This window comes from Dendrobates tinctorius, unplaced genomic scaffold, assembly GCF_039654945.1.
Source record: "Dendrobates tinctorius isolate UK_male_01 unplaced genomic scaffold, ASM3965494v1 ptg000069l, whole genome shotgun sequence".
In the NCBI taxonomy this organism is placed as follows: Eukaryota; Metazoa; Chordata; class Amphibia; order Anura; family Dendrobatidae; genus Dendrobates; species Dendrobates tinctorius.
Genome location: NW_027361737.1, coordinates 30364656 through 30386666, shown reverse-complemented (window position 1 = coordinate 30386666; position 22011 = coordinate 30364656). Strand labels below are relative to the sequence as shown.

The 22011-nt window shown below is 46.0% G+C and overlaps 1 protein-coding gene across 1 annotated transcript in view; it reads left to right on the top strand.

Annotated features, from left to right (window-relative positions):
* LOC141095328 (vertebrate ancient opsin-like) overlaps nt 1-22011 on the top strand; it is a 310270-nt gene that overhangs the window by 48622 nt on the left and 239637 nt on the right. Inside the window, exon 2 of the mRNA XM_073581300.1 lies at nt 10172-10500. Coding sequence (XP_073437401.1) covers nt 10172-10500 — 329 coding nt within the window. The remainder of the gene's footprint in view (nt 1-10171; nt 10501-22011) is intronic.

The following is a 22011-nucleotide window of genomic DNA, read 5'->3' as shown; positions in this document are numbered from 1 at the left end:
TTTCTCTGAGGCCCCGCTCCTCCGGGGATGAGTTCCAGACGGTGGGGGGGTCATCATTTCCCTACTTCGGGGGGCTCCATAGGAATGGGCTTTCACTATCTCTTCCTCTGCTCCTGAACGTATGTCTGTGAATTTGTTCTTTGAGGCTCTGGGGCACATTTATGATGAGCCTGATAGAGTGCATCTGGCAGAGGATATGTTGATGAGTGTGACACAGGGGAGACACTCTGCTGAATGGTTCTGCTCTGAGTTCAGGCGCTGGGCAGCGGAGGTCTCCTGGGATGATGCTGCCCTCCGGGGTTTGTTCTGTAGAGGCCTGTCCAAACATTTGAAAGATACCCTAGCCCTTCATCCTCCACCGGATTCTTTGGAGGACGCTATGATCCAGGCTGTCCGCATGGACCGTAGACTGCGGGCAAGAGGGGTCATGCTGCAGGAGACCCCTTTATTCTCCAATCTGAGAGACTCTGCATCTAGTCCTGAGCCCATGGAGGTTGGTGCCACGTCATTGGAGGAAAAAGAGACGAGATGCCGTAGAAACAAACAATTGTGCTTTTACTGTGGATCCGCTGGACATTGGAGAAGGAAATGTCCTTCTTGCCCTTCTTCAGTGAAGCCGTCAGGAAAACGACTGAGTTTGGGTAACAATCGAGGAGGTTGCCCAGACTCCCAGGTACCCTTTTCCTCACTTACTAAAATTCTGCTTCCGGTGGAACTAGAACTACAGGCGGTCTGGTTGGGACTACCGCCTTTGTTGACTGTGGTTCTTCTATTAATCTGATCGATGCCAAAGTTGTGACTTTTCATAAGATAGGGACAGTCAGGTTAAAAGATCCTGTTAAAATTGTGGCAATTGATTCTTCTCCTTTCACCCAGGAGGGAATTTGTTTCATGACTGATACCTTTTCGCTGAAAGTGGGTTCCACTCACATGGAAAAATTAAGGTGTTTTGTTCTAAATAATCTGCCGGCTGGACTGGTACTGGGTATGCCTTGGCTTCAACGTCACAATCCTACTATTGACTGGGTCACGGGGGAGATCATTCAGTGGGGTTGTATGGCTAACGGTCTATGTTGTAACTTGACAACTCTTGTCACCCCAGTAAAATCTGTGTCAGTGTCGTCTGTCGATCTGGAAGGTATTCCGGAGTATCTGAAAGATTCTGAAGACGTATTTTCTGATAGTGAGGCTGAGGCGCTACCACCACATAGACCATTTGATTGTGCCATTAATTTAGTCCCTGGAGCCAAGTTACCCAAGGCTCGCCTGTTCAATTTGTCCGGGCCCGAACGTCTAGCCATGAAGGAGTACATTACCGAGAGTCTCCGCAAAGGGCATATTAGGCCTTCTGTTTCACCTGTGGCGGCGGGCTTCTTTTTTGTTAAGAAAAAAGATGTTGGTTTGCGGCCGTGCCTCAACTTTCGGGAATTAAACAAAATTACTGTGAAAAATACATACCCTCTTCCCCTAATTCCTGATCTATGTAACCAACTCATCGGGGCCAAGTGGTTCTCTAAACTGGATTTATGTGGGGCATACAACGTAATAAGAGTCCGGGAAGGGGACAAATGGAAAACAGCATTCCTGACGACTGAAGGGCTGTTCGAAAACTTGGCTATGCCCTTTGGTCTCACCAACGCTCCTGCTGTTTTTCAGAATTTTATTAATGTAATTTTCTCTGATTTAATTGGTCGTTTTGTGGTCATCTATTTGGATGACATTCTGGTGTACTCGGTGGACAGTCAATCTCACTTGCACCATTTGCGGATGGTTCTCCTGAGACTGAGGGAGAATCATTTGTATGCCAATTTGGAAAAATGCTCATTTTTCATGCAAGAAGTATACTTTCTGGGGTTGATTGTGTCAGGGGAGGGGGTTCCACATGGATCCTAAGAAGGTCCAGGCTGTTACAGACTGGGTGCAGCCTCATGACTTGAAAGGGTTGCAGCGATTTTTAGGCTTTGCTAACTTTTATAGGAAATTTATTAAGGGTTTCTCGCAGGTGGTAAATCCTCTAACGGACCTCACTCTCAAGGGAGCTGATGTAAAAAATTGGTCTGTAGCTGCAAAAAATTCTTTCATGACATTAAAAAAGTGCTTTTCTTCAGCCCCTGTATTGGTACAACCCGACCCGTCAAGACCTTTTATCATGGAGGTTGACGCCTCGGAAGTAGGGGTGGGGGCAGTTTTGTCTCAGGGCCCTCCTACCCTTACTAATCTGAGGCCTTGCACCTTCTTCTCTAAAAAATTTTCCTCTGCCGAGAGAAATTACGATGTCGGCAATAGAGAGTTGTTGGCGGTAAAGTTAGCTTTTGAAGAATGGAGGCATTTCCTGGAGGGGGCTATTCATTCCATTACAGTCATCACTGATCACAAAAATTTGGCCTATATCGAGTCTGCCAAGAGATTGACCCCCAGACAGGCTCGGTGGGCGCTTTTTTTTTCTCGATTTCAGTTTACCATCACATTCCGCCCGGGATCTAAAAACATCAAGGCTGATGCCTTATCCCAAAGCTTTGATTCGGTGTCCTCTCCAGAACCTCCCTCCTCCATTCTTCAGCCAGGAGTAGTGGTGGCCGAAATCTCATCTGAGATACAGAGAGAGATTTTGGAGGACCAGGCTCGGGCTCCGGGTGGTAAACCCCCGGGTAAATTGTTTGTACCGGAACGTTTCCGTCTCGGACTTATGCAGGAATTTCACGATTCTATGTTGAGTGCTCACCCTGGGATTGGAGCTACCCGGGGGGCAATTGTGAGGGGTTTCTGGTGGCCCTCTATGGTAACAGATATTAAAAAGTTTGTGACTGCATGTAGGGTGTGCGCTCGTTCTAAAAGTTCTCAGGTCCGGCCGGGGAGTTGGTGCCTTTGCCAATTCCGGATAGACCATGGACACATTTGTCCATGGATTTTATCACAAATCTTCCTCCTTCCAGGGGCAACTCGGTGATATTGGTGATGGTGGATAGGTTTTCTAAACAAGCCCACTTTGTACCTCTCCCTGCGTTACCATCTGCTGAAACCCTGGCCCGCTTATTTATGCAGCATATAATTTGGTTGCATGGAGTGCCTATGAATGTTGTGTCAGACAGAGGGGTACAGTTTGCAGCCAGGTTCTGGAGGGCTTTTTGCAAAAAGCTGGGGATTTCGTTGTCCTTCTCCTCTGCCTAGCACCCAGACGGAGTGCACGAACCAATCGTTGGAGCAGATTCTGAGATGCTTGGCCTCTTCCAGGCAGGAGGACTGGTGTGAAGTATTGCCCATGGCAGAGTTTGCATTCAACGGTCGTGTGAGTCAATCTACTGGGAAGTCTCCCTTTCAGGTCAACTTTGGGTTTAACCCACATTTTGGAGAGTTTTCCCGCATGGATTCAGGTTGTCCTGGAGCTGAGGGTGCAACACAATGTCTTAGAATTTTTAGGAGGGAGGTTCAGAGGAATATTTCCAAGGCCCAGGAAACCTATAAGCGGTTTGCTGACAGGAGGAGGGGGTTAGGTCCAGCATTTGCAGAAGGAGAAGGTGTGGCTATCCACCCGCAATATCAAGCTTAAGATACCATCTATAAAGCTGGGCCCCAAGTTTATTGGACCATGCAAAGTTGTGGAGGTTGTTAACCCAGTAGCCTACCGACTGCAGCTGCCCACCTCCTTTAGAATTTCTGATGTCTTCCACAGGTCCCTGTTAAAGCCTGTGGGGACGGTGAGAGAGGATCCCTCATCAAATGCTCCGCCATTGCTGGTAGAGGGGCAGCTGGAGTATGAAGTAGGGCGCATTGTCGACTCCCGGTGGGTGCACCGGAGACTCCAGTATCTTATACACTGGAAGGGGTACTCTCTGGAGGATCGGTCATGGATTCTGGCCAGTTCGGTGCATGCCGATCGCCTGGTGCGGGTTTTCCATGCCAGATACCCAGACAAGCCTGGGTGTCCAGTGGCCCCCCCGTTAAGAGGGGGGTACTGTCATGGTTTGAACAGGGTTCTTGCCCTGCACTCACAGGGTTAAGTGTTCATGGCCTCTTTCTGGATCTGGGAGGGGTATTTATACTCACTCTTTACCAGGGTTCTCTGTCAGCTATACTGTTGTTCTGGTGTGTCTGACCCAGGTGTGCGTGTATTCTGCATTGCTTGTTTGCTTCCCGTGTATGACCCAGTCCGTTCCCTCACTCTGTACTCCGCTTCTCATTTCGGCACTATTGTCTTTTCCGGTTCTGACCTCCTGGCTTGGCTATCGTTACTCCGTTACAGTTTGTCCCTATTGTAGCGTCTATTGCCCCTTCTGGTTTTCTGATCTATTGCTACTTCCTGACTATCCATTCTGTCTAACCCTTTGGTACTGTATTGCTATCTCGTGCTTTGACCCGGCTTGATCTGGTTTCTGTCTCTGTCTATGCCCCTTGGTTACACTGTCCAGTAGTTATCTTTCTAGGAGTTTTCCTGCAGCTCTTGGCTCTGTGGCGCTGAGGCCACGCCCCCAGCAGTCACATGCTTCAGGTCCTGTGAGCTTGGAGCATGCATTGTCACCACTGAGACCCCGCTCCACAGGTATCTTTGGTGCACAGTCTTTGTACTCAGGACACGCGCACTGGCTCAGTGAGCAAGTGCAGTGTTCCTGACATTGGGCAGATGTACCCTTTCTTCCAGCCACTCCTACAAATGACTTGTCCACTTTAGCAAGCATCACCGTGTCACTGTCTGCTAGCCCAACAGCAGAAATGTCTCCAACCCCTTGCTGTAGAGGAACTCCCCTCTCCCACAAGCCAGAGAACAGTCTAGAGTCGTGGCCTATAATCACTGGACAGGACAGATTCGGGATTATCGCTACATCCTGTCCCTCAATGTCCCAACCTGTCTGAAAGACTACCCTGGTGACCGGGCAACTCTCAGTGCTTCCGTGGTTGCAAGTAACCCCCACCTTTCTGCCGGGTATCTCAGGAGCAACCCGCACTAGAGTCACCGGCCTCCCATGGTCGACCAGACCAACTATATCTTCATTATCTATCTGGAGGCCACACCCCTTTAGCATCGTGCCGGCTGGGTAGTTCACCAGGCAGATAGGACAGACATAGGACATTTGCCCCTGTCAACAGTTCATCTGTACCAGCTTTTTCACATCAGGATGCTCCGCCCCCATTCCCCAGGACTCCACCCCTTTTTGGGTGACTATCACCTTTTGGAACTCCACCCTTTTTGGGTTACCACCCCCATTTGGGTCATCGCCTCCCTCTGAGACTCCACCCGTTCTTGGGTTACCTCCCCAATTTGGGTCACAGCCCCTTTTCGGGATTTCCCCATGTCCTTTTTACAGGCCTCCTTAGACCACAGTTCACACCAAAACAGTTTGTCTTTAACGATACCACACAAGTTCTTGTTGGCACCACCACAGCTCCTGCTGCCACCGATCTCCGACACCCCTGGCTGCCGTTCACACACAGCTGCTGGTGTCACCTTCGTAACCCCGCCGAGTTACAGCAAGCCGCTTGTCACCTTCGTAACACCACCGAGTTACAGCAAGCCGCTTGTCACCTTCGTAACCCAGCCGAGTTACAGCAAGCCGCTTGTCACCTTCTTGACCCCGCTGAGCCAACGCACGTTAACTTGAAAGGGAAAAGAAGAGAAAAAAAACACAACACAAAACTCACGTGTCCTGTCTGTGTGCTATTCAGGACGTCCGTCTCCTCCTGAGACCGTCCAACACACAGGGCACACCGGGTGCTATTCAGGGAGCTGACCCTCCTCCCAGGGTTTCCCAACACACTGGCCTCACCAGGTCCAGGGGCTCAGCGGGTGCTCTTCAGGACATCCGTCTCTGCCTGAGACAGTCCAACACTCACGCCTCACCAGGTTCAAGGTCACAGCACGTGCTCCAGGGATCCGATTCTTCTCCCAGAACCTCCCTACACTGACCCTCCAGGACCTTGCACACTGAAACCTACAGGTACAGTCTTTCTCACTGACCCCGGTCAGTACAACACGGACACCTGCCCGTTACCTGTGTTGGCCACACAGGTTCTCGGGTACCTCTTATCCACAGAGGCACTCTATAGCAATCAACAGTCTTTTACTGACCCCAGTCAGCACACCACATGGCTTTCACGACCATCACCTGCTGGCCACGCAGGTTTTCGGACCCCTCTATCGCAGAGGTGTCCTATAAATCTCTTCCACTGACCCCGGTCAGCATATCACACGGCTTTCAAGACCGTCAGCCCTCCTGGCTCAGCGTTGCCAGCACTGCAACATGTGCTGTTGGAACCGTTGTTTAGCAACCAAATTTTGTAGTCCTCGTCCATTGCCCTTAGCAACAAGGCTACAACACTGCTCATAGCATTCTCCACCAATTGTAAGGTAGTGCTTGTCATTAAGGTAGAGGACACTCGCTAGGCAGCCAAATAACCAGATCTGGCACGGTTTCTCCTATAACTCCAAAAGTCCATGCAGTTTATTAAGCATCATAAACCATGAACAGCAACAGTAAGTTCATATCAACAGCATAGCGTCCATTGCAGAGCTCCACTTTGTCAACCCTGTATTCACACAGGTTATGCAATGTCCAATACGCAGGCTCTCTAGCCTCACAGTTATCTCACCCCATGGCCGGGTTACCTCATGGTTGCTTCACCACACTGCAGACGTCCATTCCCTCCCCTGGGAACTCTCAGGCACTTGCAGCCATTAAACACAGCGTCCACATGTGCTGTTAGGAAGACAGACACATCTCCCTGCACGAGACCTTCCATACGGACCAATCGGGTCCAAGCATTCACTCATGTGGCCTACCCTGGCCACCTGATATGGTCTGTAGCCACACCTACCGGATCACATGGCTATGACCTCATCACAGGTCCTTCAATCATTCACACACATATACCTTACTATGGCATTCTAAACACCGCCCCTAGGTGGATTTGTAGGTAGCTGGTGTCACCCATCTCACCAGCTACCTGGAAAGCTCTCCCTGACACAGTGTAATGGAAGCTCAGCAGTACCTCTGCTGATCAACACACATTCAAGATTCCATCCCAAGGCCACCTACCTTGGGATACATAACGATCATTCAGCATTCTGCCACTCATCCTCTCTCCTGGGACACCCACACAGCGCCCCCTAGCGGACACAGTGGTCACTGCACCACTATATATACTGTATATATGCATATAGGGGCTATCTCGAGCAATAAAACAAGTTAACAACAGTTATCCTCGCAGGGATCAGCACAAGAATACACTGGTAACACAAACACGACTAACCCGGCAAAGACCGGTCATTATAGGGCCGCGGTATGGCTGACTACGGGTCCAGAATGTTAACTACAACGTGTCACTTATCCTCTCTGACATCCAGCAGAGCAATGGTCGATGATGCTTCGGCATATCAGCCGGTGGGCCTAGCGAAATGGGGGCACAGCAGGCCCATGAAGAGTTCCTCTGTGTCGCACCTCCCGGCAGAGGTGGGACAGTGTTGTCCGGGGTCTGGATGGAGTAGGCCGCAGCTGCGAGCCGGAGCCCAGCTGCGGGGTCCGCAGGCGGCTGCAGACAGGCCGCAACTGCGGGCTGGAGTGGAGCAACGGCGGCCATGGGTGGCAGTGGATGGGCCGCACCCACAGGGTGGAGTCGGGCATCGGCTGCCGTGGGCAAGAGCGGTTGGGCCATACCTGCGTGGTGGAGTCGGGCGGTGGCGGCCACGGGTGGCGGCGGACAGGCCACACCTGTGGGGCGGAGACGGGCGGTGTCTCTCCATTGGACAGCTCGGTGCCATCTCCCTTCTGTTAGCGGTGAGTCTCCCTTCAGTCCCTCCCGTCTCTGCTCTGCTCTAATTGCTCTGGTTCTGGCTCTCGCTCTGGCTCTCTGGCGCCCTCTAGCTTCCTCTCTTCTACTCTCCTGCTGCGTCGACTGACTCCTGCTGGCGTCCTCAGCCCCTTTTACAGTAGCTCCTCCCCCAACCTTTCTAGAAGTCTCTGCGGTCCGTCCCCCAATTGTGTCCCCTGGAAACAGTATCCCTAGGAACCTTGGTGACGGCCTCCTTGGTTCCGGCCCAGATACAGCGGGGACTCCTCCTCCTACACTGATATGCACCTATTCACACTACGTAAAGAAATCCACAATAGGTAAAGAAAAGACAAATAGCCAAAGTAAAAAAATAAAAATAAATGTGAAACAAACTGTCTTAAATGGTCTGTCGTTTCAACAAACTTTACATAAAGTCCGAGCAAATCCTATAATGTAAAATCCTATAATATAAGTATACTATGGTAGATCATCTCACTTGGCTATACATGGAGGTAAACAAAGGAACTTTGTCTCCTTAAGTCTCTCACTGGTTTCCTAGGAGTGCTGCATAAACCAGTGCAGAGTTAGCAAAAATAAACAAGGCCTTTCTGGCCTAAGGAAAAATATAGTGTACAGCACAGTCCGTGTTGTTACGGGGATCTGGTCGTACAAGAAAATCAACATGCACTGGTTCAGCTGCCTTGTAAGGGCACATACTGTGGCACTGGAGTTCCACTGATCAGGCCTACCGAACATCTAATAACTCAAAAGGCTTTCTATTTACATCCCAGACGACACCCTGGGGTAGACGAGATAAGGTGGACAACCTCCCAACCCCTCTATGGTTGTTCACAAAAACCCAGCCGTAAAATTTGCCGATTAACCCCTCTCAACACATAGTGTGCTGCAGGAAAATTCTAGGTTTCAAATCACTGAAGCTAATGGCCTCAGTGATTCCAGTACTTTGCCAGTGACTTTGTCACAATACTTACAAGCAGCTTCTTCCCTGCCCCGTATTCTGATCTCATCTTTCTCAATGCATAAATCAATATTGGTCATAACTTCCTATAGTGTTAAATAAATACTAAGGTGCAAATACACTACAATGCAAACATATTCTATATTATTATACGTCACTCCATGTGAGTTGTAGTGCCTGAGTAGGGATCAAGTCCGAAAAACAAATAGATGAAAAACTCGGCACTCAGAGGTTGAGTCGTAGAATAGTGAAAATATTTTAATTAGACAATCCAATTGCACAAAATATTAAAGTTTTTTCATTGATACTTTCCTAAAGAAAAAGCAAGCAAAACTTAATGGGTACCTGTCATTTTGAGGGACTGGTCATTTTTATTACTTGTACGTCAAACGCTGTAGGTTGAAAACCTGTCAAATAAAATGTTCCTATCATTATAATCTCCTTAGTGTCCCTTATCATAAGTTATCAAGTAAGTATGTTTTCAAGACTTTTGTGGCTTGATTTATCAAATCTGATTCTGGCGTACAAGCTTTGAAAAGTCGCAAAATTTAGATGCAACTCAGAGTCGTGCCAAAATTGTCTATTTTTTTTTACTCATTTATTGCCAGAGTTTTTCCACATTTGTTTCATTGTGTATGTCTCTTAAACTATTCATATTTATTCCATACCAAGGGGATAGGGATTTTTTTGCCCCTTATATTAGTCATCCTTGGTCCGGTAAGGCGTACTATACCATCTTGATTATCTTGATGTTAATCATTTTAGCCTGACCTCTCTCATACCGCTGTTTATATATTTTTTGTATATATTTGCTAATAAACTTAATTTATTTATTTTTTTTATTTATTCATTTTAGCTACATCAGTTGCATATTGTTATTGGGCCTGAAATCTTTTTGCTTTTACACAATATCGTACAGTATGTGTCACCTGCTAAGAATTACTGATCCCCACCCATTTAGCCCTCTATTTAATCAGGAATCTTACATATTTTCAATAAGCTTGACTTTTATTTCTATATGGCACTGTAATTTAAAGATATTGGACACTACTTGATTGGAAATCAATATCTGATCAGTGTAGGTGGAACACCAGGTGATCATCTATTACTGGCTACAACTGGAAGTTCTCAGATGCTGCCGGAACACAGCAGCTTTGTCAGAACTATAGTGGCCATGGCAGAAAATTACAGATCCACCCCCTATTTGCTTGAAAAGAGGTAGATTTCCAATAATCAAGCACAGTCACTATAGTAACAATGGAGTTGCTGTGTTCCAGCAGCATCCAAGAACTTCCTTGCACCCTCTCCAAACAGATATTGAAAGATAGTGGCCATCTTCTTCAATGACGTGTTGTGTTTTATATTCTTATGTGTTATGTAATGAATTATATTTTCTTAATCTATAATAACTATTCTTCTTTTGCTCTGTAGGAACTGTGTCTTTGGTTTCTCTGGCCGTGTTGTCGTATGAACGTTATAGCACAATGCTTAGGTACACAGAAGCTGATGCAACAAACTACAGGAAGGCTTGGCTGGGAATCCTTGTGTCTTGGTCCTACTCACTGTTTTGGACTTTGCCTCCACTTTTTGGGTGGAGCAGCTATGGACCAGAAGGGCCAGGAACTACTTGTTCAGTGAACTGGCACTCACGTGATGCCACAAACACATCTTACATTGTGTGCCTTTTTATTTTTTGCCTGGCTCTGCCTTTCTTCATGATTGTGTACTGCTATGGAAGACTCCTGGTTGCCATCAAACAGGTAAGGTGAATTTTGAAATAAAATGTGGTCACATTTTTGGGCCACACACTATAGAATCTACTAAATACATTTGCTAAAATAGTTTTTCTAAGGTCTTTATGGCATCATCAGTTCTTCCTGCTCTTTATTATTATTATTATTATTATTATTATTATTTATTTATATAGCACCATTGATTCCATGGTGCTGTACATGAGAAGGGGTTACGTACAAATTACAGATATCACTTACAGTAAACAAACTAACAATGACATACTGATACAGTGGGGAAGGAGAGAGTAGGTTGGTGGGTTGCAGCAGTTCCAGTGTTGCTTGAGGTGATATCTCCGGTAGTGGTGAGAGAGAAGGAGATAGCGGGGTCATTGCAGGCTGTAGGCTTTCTTGAAGATGTGGGTTTTCAGGTTCCATCTGAAGGATCCAAATGTGATTGATAATCGGACTTGTTGGGGCAAAGAATTACAGAGGATAGGGGCAATTCGGGAGGTCTTGGAGGCAGTTGGGTGAGGAGCGAACAAGTGTGGAGGAGAGAAGGAGGTCTTGGGGGGACCGGAGATTACGAGAGGGAAGGTATTGGGAGATTAGTTCAGAGACATATGGGGGAGACAGGCTATAGATGGACTTGTAGGTCAGTATTAGTAATTTGAACTGGATACGCTGAGGGAATGGGAACCAGTGAAGAGATTTGCAGAGGGCAGAAGCGGAGGAGTAGCGAGGAGAAAGATGAATTAGTCGGGCAGCAGAGTTAAGGATGGACTGGAGAGGTGCGAGGGTGTTAGCAGGGAGACCACAGAAAAGAATGTTGCAGTAGGCGGGAGATGATGAGGGCATGCACAAGCATTTTAGTAGATTGAGGGTTGAGGAAAGGAAGGATTCTGGAGGCGCCAGGAGGTAGAAAGAGCTTGGATGTGCGGATTGAAGGACAGGGCAGAGTCAAAGGTTACTCCGAGGCAGCGGACTTCCGGTACTGGGGAAAGCGTCATGTCATTAATTGTTACAGCTAGGTCAGGTAAAGAAAATCTGTGAGATGGAGGAAAGATCATGAGTTCAGATTTGTCCACATTGAGCTTGAGGAAACGAGAGGAGAAGAAGGAGGATATGGCTGATAGACACTCTAAGATTCTGAACAGCAGAGAGGTGACGTTTGGGCCAGAGAGGTAGATCTGAGTGTCATCAGCATAAAGGTGGTACTGGAATCCGTGGGACTTTATGTATTGCCCCAGATGAAGTGTATAGATTGAAAAGAGTAGGGGTCCTAAAACAGAGCCTTGGGGGACTCCAACAGAGAGAGGGTGGGATGAGGAGGTGGTGTGGGAGTGGGAGACGCTGATTGTGCGGTTGGAAAGGTGTGAGGAGATCCAGGAAAGAGCGATGTCTTTGATGCCAAAGGAGGAGAGGATCTGTAGTAGGAGGCAGTGATCAACTGTGTCAAATGCAGAGGACAGGTCTAGAAGCAGGAGTATAGAGTATTGTCCATTTGATTTGGCTGTAAGTAGGTCATTAGTAATTTTGGTCAGGGCTGTCTCAGTGGAGAGATGGGGCGGAAACCAGATTGTAGAGCAAGATAGATACTCTTTGTATTTTACTGCAAACATTTATTTCATGGTTGCCCCTTTAATTTACTTTAAAAAAGCTAGATGAACGGAAATCAGTGGATTTGAATATGAGAAGTAAAATATGACTTTAAAACAAACATGTAGATGAGTTGTTTTTTAAAAACGGACCCCTCAACAAATCCTGCAAACCTTTTTTTTCTCCCAAAATACAGGTGGTGAGCTAGATGGATTAAATCTGTCCTATCTTTACAGCAGTTTATGGTATTATTAAATTTACAGTTGGAGAATTGAAAAATACTATTATTATTATTATTATTATTATTATTATTATTATTACTACTGATTTTGTAGCAACATTAATTCCAGGTGCTGTACATAAGAAGAGTGTTTACACATATACACTGCTCAAAAAAATAAAGGGAACAAACACATAACACATCCTAGATCTGAATGAAAAAATCATCAATGGAAATCAAATTTATTAACCAATGGAGGCCTGGATTTGGAGTCGCACACAAAATTAAGGTGGAATGTATTTGTGGCGCCCTGCGTCTTTATCGGCACAAAAGGGTTAAATATGTACAGTTCTGTATGTGTTTTGTGAGCAATGGGAGTTATGCTTTCTCTGCTAGACACACACAATTTGCCTCATTCCCTCATTTGTCTGAAGCTTAGAGCTTTACAGGCATACCCAAACTGGGAAGGGGAGGGGCCGACTTGTAGTTCTCAGTTTGAAGACGGAGGAAGTATGCCTGAACGACATGATGGCATGTGGCTGATCCAGGAGTGAGAGCTAAAAAGCAGGGAACCATCCCCTAGATCATCCAAGCTTTCAGAGCTGGGTGGTAAGCTGAGAGACTGCGTGGGATTACACAACCAGCAGAAAAGTGTTTTCCCTCAGAAATACTGCAGTAAGGGTGGTTTCACATTAGCGCTTTTTAAGCGCACGCACGGCCGGGGGTAGCTCCGCCCCCGAGCTGGCTCTCTGCGCCGTGCGCGCCAAAATCAAACTTTTCGGATTTTGGCGCGCACGGCGCACCATCAAAAGTGCGCAGCGCAAGTCAAAGCGCAACTAGCGCACGGCCTGCGCACGATCTGCGCACCCTATGCTAAAGATAGGGTGCGCCGATCGCAGGCGCCGCTGTGCGCTAGGAGGCGGCGCTACAAGCAAGGGGCGGGCACGCCGGGCAGAGAGCCGGCTCGGGGGCGGAGCTACCCCCGGCCGTGCGTGCGCTTAAAAAGCGCTAATGTGAAACCACCCTAACATGGAATCAGTGAAGGACAGTGCAAGTGGAAACTTGATCTGTATCACAAAGGATTCAGACTGCAAGTCACTGAAGGCGAAATACACAGTGAGTAAAGGCAAAACTGGGAAGTTCTAAACTCCAGAAAGCCTTGGTCCCAGAAGGGATTAGAATAGCAGGAGGTTACACTGAGTTACAGCAAGGAAAGATAACTCCCATTCTCCAGAGCAGACTGTCACCTGGTGAGAGTTGTAATATCTCCTCTGAACTCCACCTGAACTACAGTAAATGATAAAGTGACTTTCCTTGTCTCCTGCCTTATTACTTCGTGCCTTCTACTTGCATCACAATCTCTGGGGGTCCAGCCCTGGTTGGAGAGGGTTTTAACATCTGCACTGCCATCACCAAACCCATTACAAACCCATGCTGACTCTGTTTAATCACTTCATTCTTATCCAGGTACTTACATACATGTTGTTTAATAACTTGTTCAAAGATCTTTCCTGGTATAGAAGACAGACTCACTGGCCTATAGTTGCCTGGGTCCACCTTCTTCCCCTTTTGAAGATAGGAACAACATTTGCTCTTCTCCAGTCTTCTGGGACTTTTCCCGTTCTCCAAGAATTTTCAAAGATTATGGAGAGGGGGTTCAAAAATTTCTTCTACTATCTTCTTCAGTACGCTGGGGTGTAATTCATCTGGACCTGGAGACTTGAATTCATTTAGGTTAGCTAAGTGTTTCCTTACTATATTTCTGTTTATAGATATCCTGGATTCTTCTATTCCCTTAATAGGACAGTGAAGAACAGTTGATGATACATTTCCTTTCTGAGAGAAAACAGATGCAAAATAGGAATTTAAAAGTTCAGCCTTCTCAACATCCTGTCTTACCATTTCATCATTTTCATCCTGTAAAAATCCTATAGCATCTTTGACTTTTCTTTTACTTTGGACACATCCCCAAAATCCTTTACTATTGCTTTTGACGTCTTTTGCAAGCCTCAATTCATTGTCAGCTTTAGATAATCTGATTTGTCACCTGCAAGTTCTGCAGACAGGATTATATTCTTCGTTAGATATGCCTCCCTCTTTCCATTTCATAAACATTTCTTTCTTCCTTTTTAGCATGTGCTTAAGTTCTGTGTTCATCCATCCTGGTTTCCTGAAATGCTTCCTATTCTTCCCTCTTTTTGGAATTGTTAACAACTGTGCTTTGAGAATTTCATTTTTCAAGATTTCCCATCCTTCCTGGACATTTTTGTCTTTAAGGATATCCAGCCATTGGATCCCTCCAATTCTCTTTCTGAATCCCTTAAAATCTGCCTTTCTGAAATCTAACCTTGACGTCTTCACAGGTCTTCCTCCTCTAGTTATCCAAAATTCTAAAATAGCATGGTCGCTACCTCCTAGGGTCCCAGCCACTTTTACCTCCTCAACCATTTCCTCCCTGTTTATAAGGATTAGATACCACTGATTGGGTGGATCAGGGAAATGCTGTAGATATAGTATATCTTGACTTTAGCAAAGCATTTGACAAAGTATCTCACACAATCCTTATTGAAAAGTATGGAATGGACAAGGCAACTGTTAGGTGGATTCATAACTGGCTTAGTGATCGGATCCAAAGAGTGGTCGTAAATGGCTGCACATCCAGTTGGAAGAATGTCTCAAGTGGGGTACCACAGGGCTCTGTCCTGGGCCCTGTATTGTTCAACATCTTTATCAATGATTTAGATGAAGGAATTGAGGGTAAACTGATTAAATTTGCTGATGACACTAAGCTAGGAGGGATAGCTAATACTAGAGAAGAGAGAGAGGATTCAAACAGATATAAATAAGCTGGAGCAGTGGGCAGCAACTAACAGAATGGTTTTTAACAGGGAAAAATGCAAATTACTACATCTAGGCAATAAAAATGAAAAAAAGCATATACAGAATGGGAGGAATAGGGCTAAGCAACAGCACATGTGAAAAAGACTTGGGTATACTAATAGATCACATACTGAATATGAGTCAACAGTGTGATGCAGCAGCAAAAAAGGCAAATGCAATTCTAGAATGTATTAACAGAAGCATACAGTCTACATCACGTGAAGTCATTATTGCCCTCTACTCCTCTTTGGTCAGACCTCATCTGGAATACTGTGTCCAGTTTTGGGCACCACATTTTAAAATAGACATCAACAAACTGGAGCAAGTTCACAAAAGAGCGACCAGAATGGTGACCGGTCTGCAAACCCTGTCTTATGAGGAAAGGTTACAGGATTTGGTAATGTTTAGCTTGCAGAAGAGAAGACTGAGAGGAGACTTAATAGCTGTCTACAAATATCTCAAGGGCTGTCACATTGTAGAAGGATCATCTTTATTCTCATTTGCACAAGGAAAGACTAGAAGCAATGGGATGAAACTGAATGGGAGGAGACACAGATTAGATATTAGAAAAAACTTTTTGACAGAGTGATCAATGATTGGAACAGGCTGCCACGAGAGGTGGTGAGTTCTCCTTCAAAATAAGTCTTCAAATAGAGGCTGGACAGACATCTGTCTTGGATGATTTAGCAAATCCTGCTTTTGAGCAGGGGGTTGGACCAGATGTCCAGGAGGTCCCTTCCAACTCTACGATTCTATGATTCACCATCTACTCCCCCAGGGATCATCTGCAGTGCTGGCTATACTACAGTCGAACATTCCAACTGGCATCACGAATCACTACATAAACTTTATCCCCATTCAATTCTACCTCTTTTACATGACCGCTTAGGGCCATGGACTGGGTCACCGCCGCTGTGACACCTCCCATGGAAGTTAGCAGGCCCGGTACCGAGTATCCCACAGCCCCTCGGGCGCGTCATTTTTGGCACTGCGAACATGATTCGGACAGGATATCCGTGCGTGCCTAAAGTCCTACAGGAGCAATGACCTGCAGCAACTGAAATGGTGAGTCGCACCCCTGCAAAGGTTAACTAGGGGGGAAGATGTCTAATCCCAGCGACGCTCAGTGTGCAGCAGCTGCAGCTCCCATATTGCCTCTCACCATGCCTTGCATACCGGGTGCGACATGGCTGCCACAGTACAATGGTGAATCGCACACCTTAAGTGACTTTAAAGGGAAGCTGCGCAGCATGTTTGATATTTACCCCATGTCAGAGGAGCAGAAAGTCAGTATACTTACAAGTCAGCTCAGTGGCGCTGCTCAGAGAGAAGTTAAATCTTGACCAGTAACTGATAAAAAAGACTGTAAAAGACATTTTTGCTAAACTAAAGGATACTTTTGACACCCGTACTGCTTCAGAAATAAAGATGCGATTTTTCAGCTGCAGACAGAAATCACAGGACACTGTTAGAGACTATGCCCTTAAACCATTAAACAAATTGATCCAGACAGTGTAAGAGATAAGAACAAAATGCTGAAAGAACAGTTTATTGAAGGTCTTCTGTCTGACTCCAGTAAGGCACAACTGCGCATGATGTCATTGCAGAACCCTGACATGGACTTTGTTCAGTTTAAGGGCAGATCCATCCGTATCTTAAGAGAATCTACCTATGTCTGCACTGAGCCAGTTAAACATCCAGCAGTTACATACCACCAGGGGGGCAGTATCTTCACCCCAGGTGCCTGCGGTGCAGCACATGCAGACTCCAGTTGATGATTCTATTTCAGATTTACGGCTGCAAGTACAGGAACTTATGGCTGCTCTATGTAAAACTGTTCAGACTCTCCAGACTTGTTCCCCCACAGAGAGGATCCAACTAGCATCAAGCCCGGATGATCTCCCATGGAGACAGCCAAAGAGGATGCCGCAACATCAGTGACGACTGACTCGCACCGGCAGAACAACGGACCGATTTGACTCTTCTGGGAGACCCATCTGCAGACGGTGCCATAAGGTTGATCATATTGAAAGGGAATGTCCTTTAAATGGGCGACCCCTGGCCCCAAGGACCAACCCCCCTGGAGTAAGGCAACCTGGTCCAACTAACTGGAGAAACAGGTATGTTGGAGGATGTCCAATTATACCCATGGTAGTGGATGGTATCCCCTTCACCGCCCTCATGGACACTGGATCACAGGTAACCACAATGCCTCACACACTGTACCAGAGATATTGGACTGGTGCTGATTTCACCCAACTTCCTGATGGTAACTTGTCTTTAATAGCAAGTAATCGTCAACCTCTGACACAAGTGGGGTACAAAGAGGTTGTCATTAAAGTGGGGAAGATGGAGCTTCACAAGTTATAGCGATGTTGCTAGCGATATCTCTTAGTGTGACATGCCCTTAAGGGTGAGTGATCCCTACTCCATTATGCTTCCACCTAGGAGTGAGACCCTCATCTGGTGCCGAGCAGCCATAGGCATCAGAGGACGGAACTACCAAGCTCTCCTTGAACCAGTCTACTCAGATAGCAGACCTACTGTGCTGACGGCCAGGGGAATTGTTGATGTTAAAAGGGGCAGGGTTCCAGTACGTGTACTGAACTGTGGAGAGGAGGAAGCTTGCTTGCCCCGTTATGCAACCGTAGCCAAACTGTTACAGTCAGTAACAATGATATTCAGGCTGCAGAACCCTTGACTCCATCAGAAGCGACGGATGGCAATGGCTCTTCTGTTCAGACGGAGGAATGGTTCTAAAAGTTACATGTTGGCACCGACTCCACTCCTGTACATCAGTAAAAGGGAGTGCAGCGGGTGGTGCAAGAATACGAGAGGGTTTTCAGTAAGCATCCTTTGGATTTTGGGCAGGTAAAAGGGTTTCAACATAACATCCCCACATGAGATCACCCACGTATCAAAGAAAGGTATCGTCCTGTACCTCCAGCTCATTATCAGTGTACAAAAGGTATGCTAAAAGAAATGAAACAAGCAGGGTAATCAGGGATAGCTACAGTCCTTGGCACCTCCCCTGGTGTTAGTCAAAAAGAAAGACGGTACAATGCACATGTGTGTAGATTACAGATAACTCAACAAAATTACTCACAAAGATGCATACCCCTTACCGCGCGTAGAGGAGTCTCTAGCAGTGTTAAAATCAGCTAGGTACTTCTCCACTTTAGACTTAACCAGTGGGTACTGACAGGTTCCTGTTGCTGAGGCAGAAAAAGAAAACACTGCATTCACTACTCCTATGGGGCTATGTGAATTTAACTACATGCTGTTTGGATTGAGCAGTGCTCCTAGAACCTTTCAGAGAATCATGGAATGTTGCCTGGGACACATGAACTTTGAGACTGTGCTATTGCACTTGGATGATGTGATTGTATATTCCAGGTCCAATAAGGAACATCTGCAACACCTGGCAGAGGTCTTGGAGGCGTTGTCCAACTTCAGCTTAAAGATAAAACCATCTAAATGTCATCTCCTAAAGCCCAAAGCAGTATTTAGGCCATGTCCTGAGTTCAGAAGGCGTAGCACCCGACCCAGACAAAGTGACTGTCATCAGAGACAGGCAAGTACCCACCAACATCCAAGAGGTCAGACAATTCCTAGGCCTAGTGGGATACTACAGATGCTTTATCAAAGACTTTACTAAATTGGCAGCCCCTCTTCAAGATCTCCTAGTTGACCAATCCAAAAAGGCCAGAGGCAAAAGTCCCCTGATTGAGTGGAATGCTAGGTTGGATGACTCATTCAACAGCCTTAAGCAAGCACTTACTGGAGAAGCGATCTTAGCGTATTCAGACTATGATCAGCCGTTTATCCTGCACACCGATGCCAGCAATGTTGTGTTGGGAGCCGTCCTATCTCAAGTGCAGCAGGGTAAGGAGAAAGTCATTGCTTATGCCAGTCAGAAGCTTCGTCCTACTGAGAGGAACCCAACCAACTATAGTTCCTTCAAGCTGGAATTCTTGGCTATTGTTTGGGCAGTGACCGAGAGGTTCAAGCACTATTTGGCCTCATCTAAATTTACCATCTATACTGACAACAATACGTTAACCCATCTGGAGACCACTAAGCTCGGTGCCTTGGAACAAAGATAGATGGCTCTGTTGTCCAATTATGAGTTTGTCATCAAATACCGAGCTGGCACTAAAAACGCCAATGCTGATGCTTTGTCCCGTATGCCAAATGCTCCTGATCCAGCAGAAGATCTAGAAGACCTGGAAGAAATAGAGATGCCGGCATTCCACTGCCACGGTGCCTCCCAAGACTCCAATCACGTGACAGGGAGAAGTCTTGCCGTTCATGAAGTGTCCCTTAATCCACTACCTCACCATGGAGAGGTCTATAATTTTTATTGTAGGTACACTTCAACTGTGAGAGACAGAATAAGCAATTATCACCTGAGCAATACTAAGGAAATCCTGAAAACATGATCTATTGGTGGGCCTTGAGGACTGGAGTTGGGGAACCCTGGTCTAGGTCACTCCAGGACCTTGAAATGCTTGGTACGGAGCCAATCCATTGTTGCCTTGATTGTGTTTTTCGGGTCATTGTCATGCTGGAATATCCAGCCACGACCCTTCTTCAATTCTCTTATTGAGGGAAGGAGGTTGCTGGCCAAAATCTAGTGATACATGATCCCATCCATCCTCCCTTCAATATGATACAGTCGTCCTGTCACCTTTGCAGAAAAGCACCCCCAAAAGTATGCTTCACAGTTGGGACTTTATTCTTGTACCCTTCCTTCTTCTTTCTCCAAACATGGCGAGTGGAGTTGATACCAAAAAGTTCAATTTTGGTTTCATCTGACCATATGACATTTTCCCATGCCTTCTCTGGATCATGCAGCTGGTCATTGGTGAACTTCAAATAAGCCTGAACATGTGCTGGTATGAGCAGGTGGACCTTGCGTGCCCTGCAGGATTTTAGCCCATGACAGCATAGTTTGTTTCTAAAGGTAATGTTTGAGACTGTGGTGCCAGCTCTCTTCAGGTCATTGACCAGGTCCTCTCGTGTAGTTCTGATTCCTGACCTTTCTCACAATCATCCGGATCCCATGAGGCGAGATCTTGAAGGAGCCCCAGGCCAAGGAAGATTAACAGTCATTTTGTGTTTCTTCCATTTTCTAATAATTGTGCAAAAAGTTGTCTTCTCACCAAGCTGCTTGCCTATTGTCCTTTAGCACATCCCAGCCTTGTGCAGGTCTACAATTTTGTCCCTGGTGTTCTAAGGCTAGATTCACATTTGCGGTTGTGTCCACAGCGGTTTGTCCGCAACCGCATGCAAAAACGCGTGCAAACGCATGTATGCGGTTGTGGACAATTGGCAAGTGCTATTTTCCCAGCAAATTTTTGAATGTACACAAGCCATGCACAATGGGCGTGTCTATATAAATTCTTGCGTATGCAAACGCAAAGCGTACGCATGTGCTTGCGTAAGCCTGCGTTCCCATAGACTGTAATGCACTGTTTTGATGCACTCCGTCCACAAGCGTCCACATGCGTATGGCCGTGGATATTTGGCGCCCCCAAAATTGCAACATGTTGCGCTTTCCGCGCCACACCGCACCCCTGGAAATGATGCATGCGTACGCATCTGCAGACGAATGCATGCAAACGCATGTCCATGCGTACACCATGTTAAACATAGGTACCCATGTCGCATGCGAATGGATGCAGAAGAAACGCTGGGGACACAACCGCAAATGTGAAACCGGCCTTACACAGCTCTTTGGTCTTGGTGGAGAAGTTGGAGTGTGATTGAGTGTGTGCACAGGTGACTTTATACAGGTAAAGAGTTCAAACAGGTGCAATTAATACAATGAGTACAGAGTAGAAGAGCTTCTTAAAGAAAAACTAACAGGTCTTTGAGAGCCAAAATTCTTGCTGATTGGTAGATGATCAAATACGTATTTCATGCAATAAAATGCAATTTAATTATTTAAAAATCATACAATGTGATTTTCTGTTTTTTATTTTTAGATTCTGTCTCTTACACTAGAAGTGTACCTGAGATAAAAATTACAGTCCCCTCTATTCTTTGTAGGTGGGAAAGCTTGAAAAATCGGCAGTGTATCTAATACTTGTTTTCCCCACTGTAAATGAAATCCTTATTTTTAAGGTTGAATCTCTCCATGTTGCACTTACAAAAGAAGCAGTCATCACTAGGATTTTGTGGTTCCCTCCAGATCATAGGCACGCCAAAATGAAACCTTTCTTTCTTCTCTTTAGACCACTGTCTTAGTTCTTCTACATAAACAGAACACACTATATGTAGACCCCATGACTTGTCCTAATAACCTCGTTTTACACCAAAGTATGCATAATACACTTTTCTAACAAAGTCCATAATGTTCCTTCATTGTTTCTTCACTACAAAACAACCAAAAATGTAGCAAAAGTCAGTTCAATTACAACACCCATTTGTAGGCCATTTCATGCACCTTGCTAGGAACAGAAGCATAATTCACCAGCACCACTAAGTACTGAAAGAATCGTGGTTATGACACCACCACACATGAATTCTGTCTAAAAGAAACTCTACCTTTGTTCCCCATGCCAACCAATCACAGTGCAGCTTTCAGTTCTTATACAGCTGAAGTAAAATGAAAGCTGTTCTCTGGTTGGTTGCTTTGGATACCACCACACTGTTATGAACTGTGACTAAAAAAAAAATCTTTCCTTACTGCCTATAACAACAAATCACAGCGCAGCTTTTATTTCTTATACTGCTGAGGTAACATGAAAGAAATGCTATGATTGGATACTATGGACACCATCACACTATTTGGAAGCTGGGGTAATAAAATCTTCTCCGCAGCCAATCGTAGCACA